Source organism: Bradysia coprophila (assembly GCF_014529535.1).
Source record: "Bradysia coprophila strain Holo2 chromosome X unlocalized genomic scaffold, BU_Bcop_v1 contig_130, whole genome shotgun sequence".
NCBI classification, from domain to species: domain Eukaryota; kingdom Metazoa; phylum Arthropoda; class Insecta; order Diptera; family Sciaridae; genus Bradysia; species Bradysia coprophila.
In genome coordinates this window covers 1196493-1217998 of record NW_023503296.1, presented here as the reverse complement: position 1 = coordinate 1217998, position 21506 = coordinate 1196493, and the positions used below count along the sequence as shown (strand labels likewise).

Genomic DNA, 21506 nt, shown 5'->3' with positions numbered 1-21506 from the left:
CGTGTAGTTATCGTTCTAGTCTTAAAACTTTTCGCGGAAACTACAGGGTTAAAGTAACACAAAATACACGAGTGAATGCGAACGAACGTATTCTGACAACTGCCGGTAAATGCTGATAGGATACAGCAAATGTTAGTGTAAGTGTTTAATTGATTGGAAACTGTTCAGCAAAAATGCCGACAAAACATACATATATATTAGCCAAATTATAAAACATATAAATTACTATAAGACTCAATACACCTGGTTCAAGTAATCGGTGGGCTTACTGTTCTAATCTATCAGCTAAATGATAATTTTCTGAGAATCTGGCATCTCCATTATAATACATACACTTTATGTTATGGAAAATTGAGAAAAGTTTTTGGCAATTCAGGCTGAGTATAATTGAAAGAAAATGACAGGTTTCACAGTCTAGGAACCGACGATAAGCACGTTAAATACCGTTTTATGTAAATTAAACTTAAAAATTTATTTTTTAATGGATCCGATAAGAAAATCCGGGTAATTTTCAAAACAGCAAACGTTTTTTTAAGAAAAGAACGGATGAATGAATGAATTTTGGCCTGCCCAAGGTTCTGAAAGAACAGGTTAATACACTTCTGAGTTGATCACGAAGGCGGTACACAAATTTTGAGATTATGTGAAATGTCAACTTTATAAGTCAACTTTTACACCAGTGGTGCGTGTTTAACAAAATTTGACTAAATTATCAAAATTTGTGTGCCACCCGCTCTGTAGGTGTATTAACCTGTTCTTTTCAGTACCTTGCAATAAAGAGCGGATTTTCTTTTTGGCTTTGTCAAGTTGAATTTGTGTGAGATACTGCTTCTTATCGCTTAAATTACTAATTCATTTGACCGACTACTTCTCCAATTTAATTAATTAATTTCTCATTCTATTTAATACAGATACTGTGCAACGAATGGTACAATTCTTATGATCCGAAATTTCCAATTATATTCGAAAAACTTTTATATTTGCATATGTTTGTCGATTTATTTGAATAGGTTTTCGGTCGGTAATTAATCAGGTCATACACATAATGCAACTCGTTCCAAAGCTTTTACAAAAAGATTCAGTTTTTAATTATTTTAATTAGAGAAGTAGTAGCACATTCGACGTAAATTATCATGAATTATGCGCTACTGGTTCGAAAACATTTCGGTACAATTGTGGTATTACCGGTATTAACACAGTGTGTATATGAAATTTCAACCTAACAAAAACAAACAAAAATGTACTAGTCGGTACCAAAATTGCGTTCGAAGTGTCACACAGCTGGGAGGCCTCCATTTTGGTCTTAAAATTTATTAAGTGTGTTCGAAAATTGAGCTTTTTTACTTTAAATAAGAATAAATCGCTAACAATTTAATTGTATTTAAATACAATAAATTGACGACCATCCGGATCATAATACGATTTTATTGCGCCATGTCGTTTTTGCTCAAAAAAGTCGATTCGCTCCTGACTTCCGACGACCTGTCAACTAAAGACATCAATCCCTTTCAGGATATACCTAAATTGGAGATCTTCAAAGATATTGAATCAGAAGATGAGGAAATCGGTGAGCAGGCAGCTGGAGGTGGATATATACAAACAACGGGAAATGTTAGGGACAATGACAGCAAGGTAAAATGTTTATTTTCCCCCGCAATTGATTTTTATATTGTCAATGATGCAAGAGTGTGTAGTGAAGGCACGCTGCATATGCTCGGTAATGTTATTGATATACAATCGGTTTTGTTTAACATCACCGAATCGGTCAATTGAGTCCGATCGGTTGGTGATAGTCGTTCCCTGGAATGGATTTACTAAATTTGGCTTCTTTTGTTTGTAAAGTTTCTACACACGCGCATCGCTTTTATCATTTTTACAACTTTAAAAATACTCCAATACCGATTCGATCTCGGCTATTGACTTTATTTTGGTTTCGAATTGAATTTTATTGTTTTTGTTGGAATCGAATCGAATTCAACACTTTTTTTGGTCTTTTTCTTATTTTAGACTTGCACTGTTTCGCCAAAGGCTGGTGTCCACGATCTCAACATTTTCCGAGTATCATGTACATGCGAAGACTGCTTGAAATATCGTGAAACTATTATTCTATTGCTGCTAGAAGATTTCGAATACAATACGTTGTGGAAGCGATTACAAATGCTAATAAGGAAATTTTATACGCTCGTACCAGAGTAAGGATCCGCTCTTTTATTTACGTTTTGAATTCGGCGCCCGGCTGACCAAAACTTCCATTCAACCATTTGTACCGTTTCAGACTGCCAGTCGAATTGAATGCATCCGATTATACGTGGTTGGGCGAAGGACATACGAAATGGGTTGGTGATGGTAAACTACTCGATACGAAACGGAATATTCAATTATCGCTAGGTAATAATTTGCCTTTGTCAAACGATATGACATTTATACTCGTATTCAGTATGTAAGTATCGAAAGAAATGTGAATGTTTTTGAATGCTGTTCGGTAGCCACTAACACCATCCATTTCCACCTAAACAGGCTGTACAGGAGGGACCCACATCAGTTATTCGAATTACTCTGTTTTCAATTACGAAATATTGCCATAACGTACAGTGAAGGATTTAAAGACATTATTAAGCCGAAAAGTGATGATGAATCGGAAACGCCAACGTACAATCCCGTCGAGCTGTTGAATTGTGAGTATTTATTTCAGTTCATTTGTAAACCAATCCGCATTGCAGTAGACATTTGTGTTGAATTTATTGTAACCGCTGCAGGCAGTGAACGGATTGTTTTTAAATGTCCGGTTCGTTCCTATAGAAAGTCATGCTTTACAGTAGAAGGGTGATTCGAGTGAAATAATTTAGCTGATCTCTTTCGTAAATTCTTATGAGCGCAAAGATTGTCAACCCTAAACTTTTGGGGGATGTCCATAAAAAACGTTCAGATGGAGGGGGAAGGTCGACAAAGCTGGACAACCAATTTTAATAGAATAGGAAAAACGTAGAGGTTAGGGTGGGGGGTTTATAAACTACCAAAAAAAGTGCGGACGTCTTTTATGAACAGACCCCTTGAAAAGAATTTTAATTTTTGTTCAAAACAAACTTTGGTTATTAACGTTTTAAGATTCCATTTTTTATTGGACAATTTTCCAGTTTTTGTGGGTTTTCCAGTTTTGACAAGAAACTTGCGTTTTCCCTATGAAAGAGTAGACGTTCAATAAGTTCCCTTCACTCGTCAAGGTGTCATTGACGCCAATATACAAGCGTACTCTTAAATTTACCCGAATAGCCGGCTGTGCTTTCTAACACAGTCATCGTGCATTAAATTGCCACTTAAGGAATTGGTCGAAAATTCACTGTCTCTATTTTCCACGAATCCTCCACTGAAGGCAGGATCGTGTCCGTGAATCATCCATTTAGGCTAGTGATTAAAAACAAAGCTTTTTCTCGTTGAAAGCTCATATTTACGCACACTCGGCATGAATTCTGGTAATAGAATTCTTAGACGGTTGATGCAAAACATTTGTTTGTCAAAGTTACACATGTCAGATATACTGAATAGAGGACACCGATCGAAAGTGTATTGGATGAATTTAAAGAGGATTTAAACGGACTGTAAAGAAAGGTTCAATAACCTCTTGACTCTTTGAATTGTAAGTTCACTTTCAAGCCTTCGGTTTCGGTTTTGAATTTTCGTTTTTTATTCGATGTTGGAAAAATCGACGGGTTCATTTATGCAATGCTTTTTTGACTGATTTATCATATCGTAGAGGAACCCGTCGGTTACAGTAATTGTTATCTAAAAAATTTCTTTCCTTTCAGTTATTCTTGATGGCTACGACAAGGTTTGTACAGCGTCAAAAGCATTGTCGCCGTTACTGTTCGAGCTTCAAAAAGGCCACTTGCAAAAGTTCTCTCTGACGTGGAACTTGTTGAACAAGCGGATGTATCAGCGTTGGGTGTATATGGGTGTCAAGGAATTGATTCCAGAGTGTATCCTCAAGGTAAGAAAGGAAGCAATCCGATTTTTTGTTTGTTTATATCAGCTCGACACTTCTATTTCAATGACCCCGTTTCTCCCTTTCTCTCTCTCAGCTCAAGACAATACTCGACACCGAAAAATACAAGGCAATGGTTTATCGCTTCATCAAATTCGATGACGAAATGACGTTGCTTACGTTCAAATGGCGCGAAATATGGTCCCTGGCAAATGCTTATCACATGGAAGATCACGATTTTGAGCGGCGACGGCGGATGTGTTCAGTGCATTCGATTTTGCAGAGCATCAAGAATACGAAATTCAAAATCGATTTCAAGCAATTCGAAGATCCGAAGCAAATATCGAATACGGTCAAGTGGCTAACCATGGACGACAGGGACACAGTTTGGAATTACACCGTCTATTTCTTGCGAAACAAATGGGTCGAATGCGATGAGCATCGATTGTATGCGGAAATTACGAAAGTTCAATGTTTGAAATGTGATTTTGCATTGGCTACTCACTATGTGTAAGTGTTTTGCCGGTGTTGTGCTGTGTTTCAAATTGTAATCGATCTTATGACTCGCCAGGGATTGTCCATGTCGAACGTGCATGCTGGCCGGCGGACCGTGCTTTACTCAAATCAAAGAAAATTCAACTCAATTCTTTTGCACAAAGTGCACGGTCTTCGAGAAACTCGATCGCGAATACTTGGACTGTGTTACGGAATTCATCAATACGAAATCGGACGAAGCTAACAAGAAGGTTCGATTGGTTTATCAAGCCAAGGATGCCAACAAACCGATTACATTTTCCATTGATAATATGATTGATCCGTCGGACGAATGGAATAAGGATCATGGCTACCATTTATCGTGGGCTGTGTTCAAGCATTTACCAAGTAAATTTTGTTGATCTCCAACCACTATCGATCGTTGGTTTAAATTCCGTTTTTTTTTTGGTTTCGTCCATAGCACGTCGCCCATACAACACGTTAAACTTTTCCGTGGAGCATTTCTGTTCATTTCAGTCGCCTCCGTGCAACCGAAACGAATGCCGTGTCGCCACCCAAATCATTGCCGGACTATACCCACTGAACTTTTCGAAATTTCTCGTATCGGCATACCAACCTCTCAATGAAGACGAACGCAAAGAATTGATGAACATCCAGCACCTGTATTTCACCTATCTGATTCGGAAACTGTGCAATGATAACACGAAAACCGTAAGCCAAGCGAGTGTGAACGACATGATTTACGATGTTGATGACACCGACTATGCATTACTGTGTGATATTGGTTCTGCGTTCGCCGAATGTTACCTAACGGATACGAAGATTCCATTGGAAGAAGCGCTAGACTCGTGTTTTTCGTTCGACGGCCTCGACATTGAACTGAACATGTTCTGGTTGGACTGCATTTATATGACAAAATCAACGGAAAAGTTACACTGTTCACCGTCGAAGAAAAAAAACGGATTGGAGGACGATCCAAAGCTGCTGGAATTGAAGGAATTGCGAACGCATATGGATAAACTGTTTCTGGATCGGTCCGGTGGGCCGAAGTCAACATCGGCCAAAAAGGATGATGCGGCACAGCAAGTGCTGTCTAGCGAAGCGGCCGAACTGTTGTGCATGAGGCTGAATAGTAAACAGAAAATGGTCGATCAGACTGTGAAGGCGGCTGGTGAAGATAGTAAAGTGAAATGCGAGTCGTCGTCACCGAAAAGTGATCACTTGGCCGAGGCCATTAAGCTCGCGGTGAATCAGGAACTTAATTTGTGAGTAGTTTGACTTCGTTACTTGTAGTTAGATTGGTTACTCAATTTCCACACTTATTTTAGGAAATTGGAAGAGGAATTGAGAACATTGAAAGAAGAGCACAGGTAATTTGATCGAAATCGTCCATTTTTCCTTTACTTTCAAGTAGTAGTAATAGTACCTCGTTCATCTTCACGTCAACGTTCATCTATACCCGATAGTCTCGTTAAATCGCTTATAGTTTTGTGAATTAAAATGTCCAAAGTTGGAATTTTCGTTCAATTGTGAGATCCTCGCTGTCAATAAATCATTTTCTTCTCGTTGCAGTGTTCTCAAAGATATGGTGCGCGACCTAGAACAAATGAAGGAAAACGAAGAGAAACAAGTGAAGACGACCGCGGAGAAGAACGGACATCTGTGTTGCAATGAACATTCTGATTTTCTCGAAAATCACCCGAATAAAATGTGCCATAGGTCTGACGGCGGATGTACATGTTATTATTGTACGATATTCGGTCATACGGTAATTTCCCCTGCTCCCCTAGATGCATGATCATCGAATGAATTTTCATTGTTTTTGTTTTGTTCCAAGGAATGTAATCATGGTCGGACGAATGAGACGCGAGATCGACTTCGAAAGCGATTGCACCAACAACACAGCAAGGATTCAACGAAGACTGCATCATCATCGAATATAAAAAGTGTGAAAGGCGTCTTCAAGAAAACCATCACGTCGAAGCACATTGTCGTTGAAAAGACCACCAAACACATAGCTGATTTGTCCGAGGCGAAAAACCTTGCCAATGCTCTCACAGCAATGAAATCAAGTATTCCACAGGGTGCTACTGTCAGCAGCAGTACGAAAATTATCGATGCCAGTGAAAAGAAACCAGTAACCGTGCAGCATATTGCAACGGAAGTGCCTGCAAATGTTGTACCGCATAAAAGTGATCCGGTGGTAACGCACGCGCATGCGCACATGGTGAAAGAGAAGGAGAAACCAAGAATCGAAAAAATTCCACACAAAACCAATGAAACGGTTCTGATACAGCCTGGACCGCGCGATAAACCGCTACCCAACATTCAGGATATTTTGGAATTCATCGAAGGCAGCAGCAACAAAAAGGACTCGCTTAAAAAGGCAGCGAAAAAGGCGAAACAAAAGCAGAAAAAATTAGATGTGAAACGAGTGGAAGAACTGGAACAAATGCGCGAGGACTTTCATGACATCTTTTTTAAAGAGGCCGAAGCGAAAAGTGAATTGAAACTGCTGAAAACGGCGAAAAAGAAAGATAAGAAAAAAATCAACGAAGTCGAGAATGGCGTGAAGAAACTAGGCAAATTACGTGCGAAAATTGAGTCCCCGATTCTGGAATTGATAGCCGAGCTGAAGAAAAACAATGCCGACTTTAAGTTTGCCTACCTACCTACAAAAGAGCAGCAGCTGGAGAAACTGAATCGAGACAACAAGCCACCATCGCCGCCAACCGTCCAACCGGCGGTAAAATTACCAACAAACGATTTCAATCATCACGGCCATATCATCAATCCGGAACATTTTACCAACAATAGTAGCGGCAACGTCAGTCTTCAGAATGGTCAAAAGCAAAACTGTGAAGTTTCATTGGATCCGTCCAAGCGAATGGTCACGATTCGGCGAGTAAACGTACCTCACGCTGATGCGCAAGTAACCGTGACTGCTAAAGGCTTATCGCCCGACAAAGACAAACTGTTATACACATTCATCAATGGTCAACTAGTTAATGGTAAGTCAAATATTTGCAGAACGGTGCACGTCGTGCACAGAAAGGACAATTTTCATTTTTGTAATTTTCCAGCTCCGAATCAACAAGCTCCAATAAACACCACCTCGATATCACAGATTCAACAGTATCATTTACAGCATCAACAGCTGAGGCAACAGAACTTGAATGCAGCTGCGGTGAGCCAAACACCAGTGGCAACCAATAGTTCAACAAAAGTGGAAAAGAAAGCGAAAGCTAAAAAGGAATTGAACAAACAGAGCTCGTCGGAGAGTATCACCACAATCAAAACATCGAATAAAGATGAAATGTCGTCCAAGTGCAATGGAACAACGAGTTCGGGTACGATTACGGCCACACAGAAGCGTAAAGACAAAAAACTGAAGGCTCAGCTAGCTAAACAGTCGTCGGTAGAAGACAGCAGTAGTGTGGAGAGCGTGGCCAGAAATGCTAAAACGAAAGCTAAGGACGTGATGCCGGTTGCTTGCAACAAGACCAAACGGAATAGCGTCGAAGTGGAACCGCAACCGAAGGCAACCAAAGACTCGCCATTGGAAAGCGAATTGAAGAAAGACGAACGTCGTAAGGTTAAAGCACCGAAATACGAGTACGCAGATCCACAATACAAAACGAATAAATTTGATGTCCTTGACTTGGACGACGATGATGACTATTACATTTCGGAGGAAGAGTCAGTGGACAGTGGCGTTACCACATCGACCGTGGACCATGCATCGCAACAGAGTTCGAAGAAAAATTCAACCAAAGCTAATATTTCCAATAAAAGTACGAAGCAAACTGCTGTTACTCCGCCGACACCCAGTACCACGAAGACTGAAAAGTCCAAACCGACTAAAGAAGTGCAGACTCAATTCAAGAAAGAGAAAACTCCAGTCGAAGCGGAAGTTCCACTGTCAAAGAAGCAAAAGAAGAAGTTGGCGCAACAACAGGCTCGGCAGCAAAGTCAGGCGAATGCTAAATCATCGGTTTCCCATGGTGATTCACTAAATAGTGCGATGCACAAGCTCCGGTTAAATGATGACACTACGATTGAACTTGTGAAGGATAACCATGGAACAGCTAACTGCAACGCCGTAAGTTCATAATGTCTCAATGTATTTCCAATTAATATGTTTACATCAATCCGTTCCAGGCGAATTCCAATGTTAGTATCATGGATCAATTGAACCGTGGGATCAAGGTTGAAGGGCTCATGCTACCGCCTGGCATTACATTAACTCGTGTGAATCCTGCCACTGTTGAAGCGAATCGTGCAAGAATGGAATCTATTTCAAAGGTACGTCTCTATACATGTTACGGATCGGATCAGATTCTTAATTGCACAAATTCGTTTCATGTTCAGATTTCTCAGCCAATGCCACCTGTGCCACCCGAGCAAACATCTCATCTGTACATGCCGAATTCGATGAATTTACCAAATCCAATGATGATGCCGATAAACATAGCTGGCCAGGATCCGAACGGTTTCGTTATGATTGATCCGATGAACACAAATGCACAATTGTCCAAGCAACAGTTGCTTGCAAATGCGGCTAACGCAAAGTTGAAGCGACGAAAGCGGAAAGGTAAAAACAAGAAGTCTGATGATACGCCACAAACTGACGCTACAAGTCAGCATCCGAAGTTAGTCACCTTGCGTAATCCTCTGTTCCACGCTAATAACGAAGTATTACGTCAACCAATGCCCGGAGCTAGCATTAGTCGTCCAGCTGCACAATTACCGGTTCAAATTGATCAACCTGCTGCCATAATCAAAAACGATAATGGAATGTTTACAATCCGCAATCCTGCACTACATCAAGCTATATCGAATGGTGTGCTGAACAACAATGGACGATCGTACGGTCCCGAGCACAATTACATTGTTCCGGAGTCGCTTCAACAAAACGACGCATTCTACAATCACAACTCGGTGCAATCGAATGGTGGTGTTCCGTCAGCACCCAAGCACACAGTTGCTATCGGCAGTGAAGTTAAAAATCAAAAAAAGCAACAACAAGAGACAAGGAAGAAACAGCAGCAGCAGCAACAACAACAACAACAACAAATGATTTGGCCAAACAGTAACATTGGACTACGGAATCCAGGTTCTACCACCACAGATGCCTCGGACAGTCCCGTTTTCAGTAACATGAACAATTTGAAAGGTCAACAGAGTCAAGGCTTTCCATCATTCGACAATCAATCTCCTTACGGATTCAATGAGTTTTTCGGAGCGTCACCGGTTACAGTGCCCGTAACAACTCCAGCTCAAGGTAATTTCTACAATGGAAATGGATTCAGTGGCTATTCAAATGGTGTGACCAATGACTGTGGCTATTTGTTCGGGAGCTCGCAGCACAGGTGCGACGATTCACCACCATTATCGTCGACGAACAATTACTATGAAGGGCTGCCTCAAAACTATAGCAACAAATACGATGACATGCAATTTTTGTTTAACTTGCAACCGGGGCAGCGTTTGAACAATGAGGTAAATAGCCAGTTTGTTTTAAGTCTTCCTTAATTACGCGAGGAAACACTCCCGTTTAACCGCATTGTCTTTTATGACGAAAATGTTCCGTAGTGCCTAGTGCATACCCGTAAGCGATTGACAATTTTATTGTTTTGTAATGTTACAGGTTACCATTCACAACATCAGTGAATCGAAGTTTCACCGTGATCAACCACCTCCGTCGCTGTCGAATGGTGTCGAAATAACTCGAATTCCTGGTCCGTCGTCGCATCAGCCGCAGCAGCATCACTCACAGACGCACATATATCCATCAAATTTAGCTGTTGGCAGTCAGCGACCAGTCCGGAACGGCGAGCACATTTCCGAATTCGGCGGTAATAGTCAAGATTTGAATAGAATAAATTGGAACTGATTCACTCAATCACACAACAAAACCGTCTCTCAATTACAGATAGTGTTTTCGCTCCGAATCAAACCGTCAACTTAAGTGAACTCGAATCTGAAGAGCGTGACATTGAATCGTTCAAACGATTCGATTACTACTTTGAACCACCCAAAAACAAGCCGAAAGTCAATTTTAATGTTAAGGATATTAAGGTTAGGAGTAAAATGACGAATTCCAATTCGGATAGCTCATCGCCATATTTCGGCGAATCGTCGTCACCGATGAACGGATCGGAACTGGACGATTTATACCAAGATATGAACACATTGAGTCTTTCCAATAGTTGTGATCCGAGGCAGCATGGCAATGTAACTGGTGGCAATTATGCGGCCGATCACTATTTACATGGGGTGGTCGACGAATTAGCCAATGGTTTAATTGATTGAATTCTGTAAGAAGAGAGAAACGAAAAACAGTTTCGTTTTGCTTTTTGTAAAGTGAAATGGACATGCAAACGATGGAAAAAATGGTTTGGTTTTATATCAAATGCTAGCAATGCCGAGACATTAAATTACGATTTAAACAAAACACAAACTACTTAAATAGTGATTCCAACATAAATTTAAAAAAAATGAAATCATTTTACCAGCCGCGTTTATGTGTTTGCCCATGATGATTGTTGTGTTTCTTTTTTATTTTAAATAAAACGAAAAGCAACAAAATATTCGAACAGAATATTAAAAAAAACGAATTTTTACTTATTTCCTATACATCAAACAGTCTACGAACATCACTTCAACTTAGTTTACAACAAGAGCAGAGTCTCTCGTGAACTGCCATACACAATAGCCATTTTCAAACATAGATGGCAATAGAGTGATACTGGGCTGGACTATTGTTAGGCGTGATTGGATGTAAGTAGAAAAGTAAAACTCAGTGAATTTTTCTACTTCTCTTTGAAATCTTCCAATAAGAATTTTGTAACAAGTGCGTCAAATCTTTACGGTAATTGAATAGTTAAGATGCACCGGTACTAAGCTAAAATTGTAGCCTACATTTGTGTGCCTCATATTTCATTTTTAATGATATCTTTCCATCCGAGTCCTTTTTCAAAAATGTACGACCGCAATTCCGACCACGAATCTGTCGTTTCACTAGCTCTGAGAAAAGTGAGCAGTACCCAATCACTTGGAATTGCCATAAGTGCGAGCGAGACAGATATAATTTGAAGTCGTTAGAGCGTGTAGGATAGAAATGTTCCGAAAACAGAACATTTCAAGCGACTGGGAACCTAATAACTGAGCAACCATAGAAATATTGTATGGAGAGAATAGTTATTTGTTTACCGAGGAGAACAAATGAAATTCCAATAGTTTGCTATGTTTGTGGCCGAAGCTAGTGCGGCGGTTCATGTCAGTAGTATGTTCACCACCCGCACAAACCACATCAATTGCATTATATCAAATTCATTCCTATCTAGACGGTCGAACGATTCAGTCGAACAGTATTTTACCGATCAATAAATAGTTTTATATTAAGGAAAAACTTGCCGTTTTATATCGTACCCCGCACTGGTGACCCCGCGTTTGAACGTATCGCAAAGTAAAGTATAATCCGGAATCGTTTCGGACCGAATTAAATTGAACGGGCCGATCAAAAGTTTTTCTTAAATCGTTTTGCAAGACAAATTGGGGAATTTATGTTTATCTCGATCGAACAGTGTTTAAAGCAAGACAATTGTTTCAAAGTGTTGTGCATCGCGTGCGAATGGAAAAAACGCATTATAAAAGGCTCGAAATACGAACGAAATTGTAATAAAAGCAGCGAATATACATTTTTCTTGACGAAGTGCATCCACCATTTTGTTTTGTGCCACATGTCTTCCATTGTTCGAAGTGCTAATTGTTCGACTAATAGACAACTAGCGTCACTCGACGAGCAATAGCCAAACTTCATCAAAATAAACGAACTCAACGAAGCAACAAATTGAACGATCATACGACGAAAATAACTGGTACCAACCGTTCATCACCGTCAACGAAATGTGAATTTGGACGTCAATGCTTTAGTTGCAAAAAAAAAAACTGTACGCATCGTTCACAGTTCATGTACTATTTCCACGATTTGATTTAACTGGAAATATGGCTAACGAACCAACAAAACAACGACCAGCATAACAACACACCGTCTAGGTGGGAATCATCGTCAAAGAAACGAACGACAAACCGAAATCAATGCTGGATATCCTTAAAAATCAACAATATTCTGGGATCCAGTCATTGATCAACCTTATCAGCATTGGATTTCCTACGAATTTTTGGAAGACCAATCGAAATACCGAACGAACGCACACTCAGGCATCAACTAGAAAAATCCATCTAATATTGGATAAAAGCAATACGATGCGAACGAATTTTCGGGACGATTCAGCGATTCAAGCAAAACCGAAAATTAACAAACAACCGAACGACACAGCAATTAATCGAAAATCAACGAATTTACAACGACACAGGCCTAACGTTAAGGTGCCTCAACGATTTCAAACCATCACCTACGGCCTAATCAATCCATCTGGTATGGATATTATGCATAGGGCGCAAGCGAACGACTCCACCTAATCAGAACGCGAGTAAAAGTTCAGCGAACCGAAACCAACGAAAACAAATAGCAACAAAATTTCACGCGAGACTTGTGAAATCTTTCGATCTACCGCTGCATTCCTTGGGACATATTATCTTCCGGAATTCAGTCAACGGATATGCGACCGAAACAAATCCATCTGTATGGATCAAGAATCGAAACGACACAACCACATACCGTCTAGGAACTACGATCTGCTATGAACCAACAAACGAAGCGACCACTCGAATCTGAACTTCTGCGATCATCAGCTCTCATTTTTTATTTTGTTAACTTTTTCAATCATTTTTTATGCGATTTGACTCGATAACTTTCGTCGCGATTTTTCGCCTGTAAAAAATGTTCTAAGAGGGGAGTAGTGCGGCGGTTCATGTCAGTAGTATGTTCACCACCCGCACAAACCACATCAATTGCATTATATCAAATTCATTCCTATCTAGACGGTCGAACGATTCAGTCGAACAGTATTTTACCGATCAATAAATAGTTTTATATTAAGGAAAAACTTGCCGTTTTATATCGTACCCCGCACTAGTTTATGGTGAGAGGGCTATAACTCGCTCGAGTTGGCAGTTCCTATATGTCCCCTAATTGAATCCACGAAACGAATTTCTTTGAAATTTTACAGATTTAACAATTGGCCTGGAAATAGCTATTTTTCTAAGTAGTTAGTAAATGGGGATGTTTTGCGCAATATATGTGAGCAGCACATCAGGATCAATCCACAATATTAAATCGATCTTCGAATTTAATATTGAAACCAAATTCTTGCTTAACCAACGCACTTCAAGCAAAAGTGCTTCGAGTGACAGCTGCCAAATAGAGTACTACTTTGTATGAGAAAAATGCCAAATTTATTTACAGTGCTAAAATTTGTTTCACCGTCCAGTTTCAGAGAGTACCACTCACTTCTATTTAGAGTACCTCCATAGCACTGAACAAAGCACTAGAACAGAATTTTCAAGAGGGGCCTTCTCGCGGCAGTACTCCAAATTTCTCATGTAAAAATAAATAAATTAATTGGAACGCAGTAGCATTTTTCAAAGATGATGTGCCAAATGACCGTTAAAAAAAATCTGTTCTAGTGTTCAGTGCTATGATACCACTCACACTTGAAGTGCGTTGTTGGCTTAACCGATAAAGACGACAAAAATAAACAACAACCTTTGACTAATTCGATCTTCTATAACAAAATGCATGTTCAAAGAATTGAAGTAGTAGATTTGTAATCAATCAATTGGAAATAATTTGATCGAAACCCTTCATGGCCAATGCGAGCGAATGATGAGCAATGGTGAGTTGATAATTATAAAAAGTTCAAGTTCGTTCAATTGATATATACCCAATTAGCGTATCATATTACAACATAAGTTATAGTTCCGTTGATCATCTTTAACATACTGTTGAACATCATTCAGCGATTATCAATTTTCTATCAATATTTCTAAAGTGGTTTAGTTCAGTTATCTTTGTCTAAATCAATTTGCTGAATTCGTTTTTTTGTTACTATTTTTCGTGAAGGCCGATCTAAATGTAGAACCTATACAGGGTCACAAAATGTGTATGTACTCTGCGATTTCACAAAAGGTCACAATTTTAAGAGTCAAGTTCCAAGTTCAATCGAATGAATATTTTACGGTACACACGTTGCAATCAATGAACCAATGGATGATGTGTATACATACCAATTGGGAAAAGGGAAAAAGAAAACCTTAACGATGTGCAAACATTTTGAATTATTCATCAGTTCATCAATTTTCGAAGCGTCATTTCAAAACCATCTCACTCAAACGCGACTGTATATAAATTTGGTATTGCCGGGCTATTGTAGCTCATTTGTAAATTACTATTTGAAACGGATACTACGGATAAACAAAAAAAAAATCAAGCCAAATGAAGGTACGCATTGAAGAGCCAGAACTGGACAATGCCTTCAACATATCATTGCTGCGAGATGATATGGATCAAATATGGCATATTATGAACAGTGATGAGAAAAGTGTTCATAATGCAATGGATCCCACGTTGATTCAACGGGAGAAGGAACGTGCCATACGATCGCAATTGAATTCGGCCAATGGAATGACTGCCGAAATTCACGACCAATTTTATCGTGACCATAAACTGCTCATAACATTGTTTCAAACATTGGCTGTGATGCCGATTACTCGGTCAGCGCCAGGTAAACGAAAATTTAGAAATAATTTGCAAAATTCAATTATTTTGAATGGTGAAATAGGACGGATTACCTTCAGTTGGAACAGTTCAGCCACATACTATGCGATCGTATTTTACATTTTCACTACGTGCATTGTGTTAGTCGTTGGCTATGAGAGAGTGCAAATTTTGCTAACAACCCGGAAGTTTGACGAGTACATTTATGCGGTTGTGTTTATAATATTCTTGATTCCACATTTCTGGATACCGTTCGTTGGATGGGGTGTAGCGAATCATGTAGCAGTTTATAAGACGATGTGGGGTGCATTTCAGGTAAAAAAAATATTTGTTTTCGAGGACATTTTCTGGTGATCTGACTCTATATAGACGTGTTGAGTTACACCGATTTTTGATGAAGACACTTCTTCCCTTAAAATTTTAACCTTTTAGAAACGACGTTGTAACAAAATCATTAAATCTATTACTTCTGTTGAGTACAGTGTTTGTAACAAAATCTTTTACTTCATTCGGTTTAACATTTATTTCACTATATGATACCACCATAACCGGATGTCATCGCTTATTTGTGTCATCGATACCGATAACAGCTGTTTCTAAAAGGTGCAACACATCTTTTTGCCCCATTCTAAATATCATATAAATTTCCAGGTACGATACTACCGTGTGACCGGCAGAAGCTTACAATTTCCAATGCTCAAGATCTTAATTGTAATCATATCGACTGGTTGTCTTTTATGTGCCGTTTTATTTCTGTTATCACTTAACCTCCTGCTCGAAGGTAAATTAGAACAATCGCGACCCCAACATGTCCACAAAATGTTACTTAACACAACATTGTAGGATTTGCATTGTGGCACACGTCAGCTTACTATCACATCGTGACTATGATAAATATGAACTGTGCACTGTGGTATATCAATTGTCGTGCAATAAAAGAAGCATCGCGCAGCTTAGCAAAAAGCTTCAAAGAGGTATGGTTTCGAATTGAATGGAGTCTTTTAAACTTTGTCACAATCTGGCTTTTTTACTCAAAACAGGATATTAAAATCAAGTGCGACGCAGCTTTGGTGAGTCAATATCGATATTTGTGGTTGAATTTAAGCGAATTGTTGCAAACATTGGGTAATGCATACGCTAGAACATATTCAACATACTGCTTGTTTATGTAAGTATTCGATAAGCAAACTGATTGCTCGACTCTGTATCGAGTTGTTGGTTTCAATAAATTGAAACAATTGTTTTCAAATCTCTGGTAGAAATTTTCGTCATCAATCCTTTAGAAAAGACCATCATGTCGAACTATATTAAATCTGTTACTTCTGCTGTTCACAGCATAGCCTAGTATTTGTATATAAATCTTTTACTTCATTTGTTTAAGGTGCATAAATTTGGGCGTTTTTTAAATACTGAATTTTAGAGAAAATTGAGCAGTTTATTAAAATTTCGTTAAGCTGCTGACTTTTTTAAGACGACCACAACGACTAAAACTAATTTTATTTAACGCTAACACATTCCTGGTCGTTATTGCTGTCGTACATTTTTCAAAAAGGCTTCTAATAAAAAGATATTATCGAAAATTAAATACGAGATACACGGCTACAGTTTTAGCTAAGTATTGATGCCTCTTAAGAGACAAAATGTCGTAACAGATACTTATTGTGAGGCTGGTATCGTTGTAAAGCTTAGACTGGAGGCTGATCAGGCATTATTGTTTTGTTGCACGTAGGGTCTACTCGTACATTCCAGAGAAGTTCAAGGTTCGCCGAGGATGGTGAAAATAAAATTTTTCAAATATTGTGCAATTCAGACAAATTTTGTAAAATCCATTCTCGGCGTTTAATAGCGCATGGAATTCTCTACCAATATCGCCATTCAAAGTGTTTCAAACTTTCTTCGTCTTGGGCGTATAACCATTCAAAGATGTTGAATTTTCGACTTTAGCTGGCTGTAGCTACGTGGTCAAGTTGTCGAGGGGAGCCATTTCTATACGAATTGGCTTAAAACTAGTCCCTCTATCCGTTGCGATAACAATCTGTATTCAAATTGACTCGTCGGTCCCGCACGGCCATGAGTGCTGGTTCTCCGAAACGGCTTGAAAATTTTGCGAACTGAATGTGGTTCCTTATAGTACTCGAGTCCGTCAATAAGAATATTAAAAAAAATCAGAGGTGGTGTCGCGATTCTATTTAAGTTTTGTTCAACCCCACCGTGAAATGTGTCACTTTTAAAGGAAAAATTGGTTTGTGGGTGATACCTTATCCCACTTGGAGAAACCTTTGCAGATTGTGCGAATTTATGTAATCTGCACAGATTTCTCCAAGTGGGTTAAGTTATGACTCACAAACCATTTTTTTCTTCAAAAGTGACACATTTTTCCATGCTGTAATGGTTTTACATTTTCAAAAAAAGATTTTGGTATCAGAGAAATCATAAAAAAAACGAAAAAACCATGCTGCACTTTGCAAAGGGTACATCGGTCTTAAGAGCAATCTTCACCTGGCAAATTTGTAGCCTACATTTGGGCACAGAAATGTTTCATTTTTGACGATAATTCTGCGCTCGCACCCTTTTTGAAAATAGTTAAAACATCGTTTGGTGTTGAAATGCGGGGAAATGCTTTGAATAAAAAATAGAAAGGCTTGTGATTAGGGAATGTAACCAAGAAAATAAAAACCGGGAAAAACCGGTTAACTGGTCTACATTTACCGGGAAATTTTTCCGTCATTTACCAGTTAAGAGGTTCCGAGCCTACGCTGAAATTGTAGCCTACATTTCTGCGTTTCGAAATTTTTGATCGCTGATATCTTTTTACGAGAGCCCTTTTTGAAAAATGTACGACCACGTTTTCGAGTAAAAATATGTCAGCTTTGAATAAAAAATAAAATTGTCTGTGAAAGTTCCATGTGCTTTGAGAAAAGTGTACCTTTGATGCAAATTTGGGGCATCGGTACAGTTTTCTCAAAGCACATGGAACTTTCACAGACAATTTTATTTTTTATTCAAAGCTGACATATTTTTACTCGAAAATGTGGTCGTACATTTTTCAAAAAAGGCTCTCGTAAAAAGATATCAGCGATCAAAAATTTCGAAACGCAGAAATGTAGGCTACAATTTCAGCGTAGGCTCGGAACCTCTTAACCGACCTTCAAAAATTGAATATGATTTTTTCATTTTTCCTTTGCATAATACCTTGAATGGAATTATTCTTCTCGTTGCATTAAAGGATTACATCTGAATTCTTTGTGAACATTTCCATGGTAAATTTTATTTATTATGATAAACAACTCAAGGTCAGCCATAACGCGATAACTTGAATAGGTAATTTTTGATGTCAGACAAGAAGCAGGATTGACCCAATTTCAAGTGACAGCGATAAGCTGAAAACACACTGGCAACTGAAATTGAAACTGAACTTAAAAAATTCAAGAAAGAACAGAAATTTTGAAACTAGCTCACGCTATCGATTTCCAATATTTCTGTTGAACTGTGTAGATATGGAATTCTTTTTCATCCTGAAAAGTCGCAAATAAAGAAACGGTAAACTCGTTTCTGCAGGGCTTCGCGAGCACAATAAGTCACTTAGTTGTTTAGACATTGATATCTCAACTTGTAGCATAAAAGCATTTGCCATTGGTGCGAGTTACAAAATCCCAACTCATCAAAAAGCGAATGTCTAAACGAGTACATAATGTACTATTCATTTCATTTCAATTTTTTCTCATTTACCGCTTTTCCCGTTTCCCGGTTTTTCAAAATCGACAGTAAATGCATTCCCTACTTGTGATGATGTAACCTAGGTCCGAGAAAACTCAAAACTTGTGTTAATTTTCGTGAAATATTGAGTTTTCTCTAACTTAGGTTACATCATCACAAGCCTTTCTATTTTTTATTGACACCTAACACATTTCAACACCAAAACAATGTTGTTACTTTTTCCAAAAAGGATGCAAGAGCAAAATTATCGTCAAAAATGCAACGTTTTCGTGCCCAAATGTAGGCATCGGTACCTAGCTAAAATTGTAGCCTACATTTGCGTGTCGTGTATTTAATTTTTGATGATATCTTTCCACCGGAATTCATTTTCAAAAATGTACGACCGCAATAACGACCACGAATGTGGTAGCTTTAAATAAAAATTAGTTTTGGTTGTACTCGTTTGATCGGCTCCGAGAAACGTGAGCAGTTTGACAAAATATTCATAAACTGCTCAGTTTTTTTAGAGCTGGCCAAACTGCTGCTGCAACCGAATTTATTTTCTTTTTCATCACACGAACTACGAAAATTGTAATTTTCGGTTTCCAAACGGGAACCGAAATTTAAAAAAAAAATCAAGTTATGTGTCGATATCGGTTAGTCTGCCACATACGGCTCTTCAGCAAAGCTTCATTTTCAGCAAAGCATTGATGTCTCTTAATCCATTATTTTACTATGAGACCACATTAACCGTATGTTCATTGCTTATTTTTGTCGTTCCTGTCGATAGCAAATGATTAGTCGTTTCTAATATAGACAAGTAATGATACCTTTCACATAGCATTTCAAAATAATTTAATATATCGATGAAGGTTTGTCAACATTACTATTGCCACATATGGAGCACTGTCGGAGATCGTTGACCATGGATTCAAATTATCTTTTAAGGAAATCGGTCTCTTAGTTGATGCTGGATATTGTGCCCTATTGCTCTTCATATTTTGTGACTGCTCCCACAAAGCCACTTTAGAGGTAATTGAGCTTGATTTTCCATTGATGTCGAAAATAAATAGTTTTTTGATGCACATGATTTCAGGTGGCTCAAGGTGTACAAGATACCCTTTTAACAATAAATTTGTTAAGTATTGACCAGCAAACACAGAAAGAAGTAAGAATTTAACAAAATCGAAAATTTGCGCGGGCTTTATTCATTAAAACTATTTCCTGTCTTGATTCATATAGATCGACTTATTCATTCAAGCAATTGAAATGAATCCAGCAGTTGTAAGTTTAAAAGGGTATGCAGATGTGAATCGAGAATTGCTGTCGTCGGTAAGTTAGCACTGTATTTCAAATAGATCGTTCAATCTTACAAAATCAATTTGTCCCTCTTTTACAGTCCGTAACAACCATTGCTATTTATCTGATTGTATTGCTGCAATTTAAAATATCGTTGGTTAGCCAGAGAGAACTTTCACATGCAAATGTAGTACCGACGACTACAGTTACGCCATTACCAATTACAGCTTAAAGCTACGGTGTGTTTATTTATAACGAAACAATTGCAACAAGCGTGTTGAGTGTTGATAAGTAGAATCAACGCACTTCAAGCATGAGTGGTACTCTAAATAGAGTACTGAAATTAGACAGTGCATCAAAAAAACTTTTGCACTGTAATAAATGTTTCATATAAAATAGTACTTTATTTGGCAGCTATCACTCGAAGCACTTTTGCTTGAAGTGCGTTGGTAGAATTTATTTTACGAGCTATAAAGCCACCTTTTTTACACAATTATGTCTAAACTTTTATGCTCTGGAATAAAAAGCTTCTCATTGTTCACTGTGTTGAGAATTTTTTTTTATTTAATTTGATATTAGGAGGCATATGGATTGACTGAAAACCATAATTTTTTTTTATTACTTTACAAAAGCCTACATGCGAAATGAGTTCACATTTAAAATTGTGCTGAGATTTGACCTCAACAAAAGAATTTGGTACATTGAATGTTCATTTCCATTTCAACTCCATACTTAACCTGTCATATACGGCTATTCATCTGTTATCGATAACAACGACAAAAATAATAACTAGCTCTGGGTAATATGGTCTTTAATATAGTAAAATGTGTATGTTAAAAAAATTGAAGGACAAGATTTGAAATGAATCGATTAAAAATACTTTGATCGATTGAAGTAATAGACATGATAATAATACTGGTCATATGCTTGCCATCTGTAACAGGTTAAATGTTTTAACCACAAGATGTGTTGTCAAGTTTTTGTTGGTGAATTTTCGTAAACTTGGCTAAAATTACCGAATTTACTTAGGCAGTAAATTGCGGTAATTTTTGGTACGTTTCAGAAAATTCGGTAGATGAATTGACCCATCATAGGCTCTGATATTCACATATTGTGCACATATCCAGCGATGTAGGCACTAGTTTCAAGGAAAGTAGTCAATTAATCTTCAAGCACAATATGTTTGTCGAAGTAAAAGTTAGTAAGATTTTTTATACGTCTCTGTGTGGTAAGACTAACATTATCCATAAGCTCGGAGAGTGAGTTTGGGTTTATCTTTGCATCGACACACCTTCGGTTTAGGATCATCACAATCACCAACTCGTTAAAATAAACATTTGAACACAGGTGTGT

The 21506-nt window shown here is 38.3% G+C and overlaps 2 protein-coding genes across 6 annotated transcripts; both read left to right on the top strand.

Moving 5' to 3' along the window:
• Positions 1 to 1272: 1272 nt before the first annotated feature.
• LOC119067873 lies at positions 1273 to 11090 on the top strand. Of its 4 annotated transcripts, XM_037171137.1 has the most exons (17): positions 1273 to 1455; positions 1513 to 1632; positions 2008 to 2192; positions 2276 to 2440; positions 2518 to 2675; positions 3804 to 3985; positions 4077 to 4489; positions 4551 to 4861; positions 4935 to 5739; positions 5803 to 5844; positions 6047 to 6242; positions 6312 to 7485; positions 7558 to 8576; positions 8636 to 8779; positions 8846 to 9976; positions 10125 to 10332; positions 10410 to 11090. In XM_037171137.1, the coding sequence occupies exons 1-17, from the start codon at positions 1435 to 1437 to the stop codon at positions 10787 to 10789; spliced, it is 6654 nt and encodes a 2217-aa protein (XP_037027032.1). In that variant the 5' UTR covers positions 1273 to 1434; the 3' UTR covers positions 10790 to 11090. The 4 variants fall into 4 exon arrangements, with proteins under 4 accessions (XP_037027032.1, XP_037027034.1, XP_037027030.1 ...); XM_037171139.1 differs by lacking the exon at positions 5803 to 5844; XM_037171135.1 differs by having other exon boundaries at positions 1273 to 1632.
• Positions 11091 to 14751: 3661 nt separating this feature from the next.
• Positions 14752 to 20506, top strand: LOC119067872 (gustatory and odorant receptor 22-like). 2 transcript variants are annotated; one of them, XM_037171134.1, is made up of 9 exons: positions 14756 to 15165; positions 15223 to 15473; positions 15810 to 15939; positions 16002 to 16132; positions 16199 to 16326; positions 19727 to 19886; positions 19951 to 20022; positions 20097 to 20186; positions 20254 to 20506. In XM_037171134.1, the coding sequence occupies exons 1-9, from the start codon at positions 14877 to 14879 to the stop codon at positions 20383 to 20385; spliced, it is 1383 nt and encodes a 460-aa protein (XP_037027029.1). In that variant the 5' UTR covers positions 14756 to 14876; the 3' UTR covers positions 20386 to 20506. The 2 variants fall into 2 exon arrangements, with proteins under 2 accessions (XP_037027028.1, XP_037027029.1); XM_037171133.1 differs by having other exon boundaries at positions 14752 to 15165; positions 16002 to 16326.
• Positions 20507 to 21506: the final 1000 nt, after the last annotated feature.

Excerpts from the sequence above, each read along its gene's own strand:
- LOC119067872 (XM_037171133.1), top strand. The coding sequence starts at position 14,877 with ATGAAGGTACGCATTGAAGAGCCAGAACTGGACAATGCCTTCAACATA. Across the intron at positions 15,940-16,001 it reads ACTTAACCTCCTGCTCGAAG|GATTTGCATTGTGGCACACG; the intron begins GTAAATTAGAAC and ends ACAACATTGTAG. Across the intron at positions 16,327-19,726 it reads TCAACATACTGCTTGTTTAT|GTTTGTCAACATTACTATTG; the intron begins GTAAGTATTCGA and ends ATATCGATGAAG.
- LOC119067873 (XM_037171135.1), top strand. The coding sequence starts at position 1,435 with ATGTCGTTTTTGCTCAAAAAAGTCGATTCGCTCCTGACTTCCGACGAC. Across the intron at positions 2,441-2,517 it reads TTTATACTCGTATTCAGTAT|GCTGTACAGGAGGGACCCAC; the intron begins GTAAGTATCGAA and ends CCACCTAAACAG. Across the intron at positions 8,780-8,845 it reads GAATGGAATCTATTTCAAAG|ATTTCTCAGCCAATGCCACC; the intron begins GTACGTCTCTAT and ends TTTCATGTTCAG.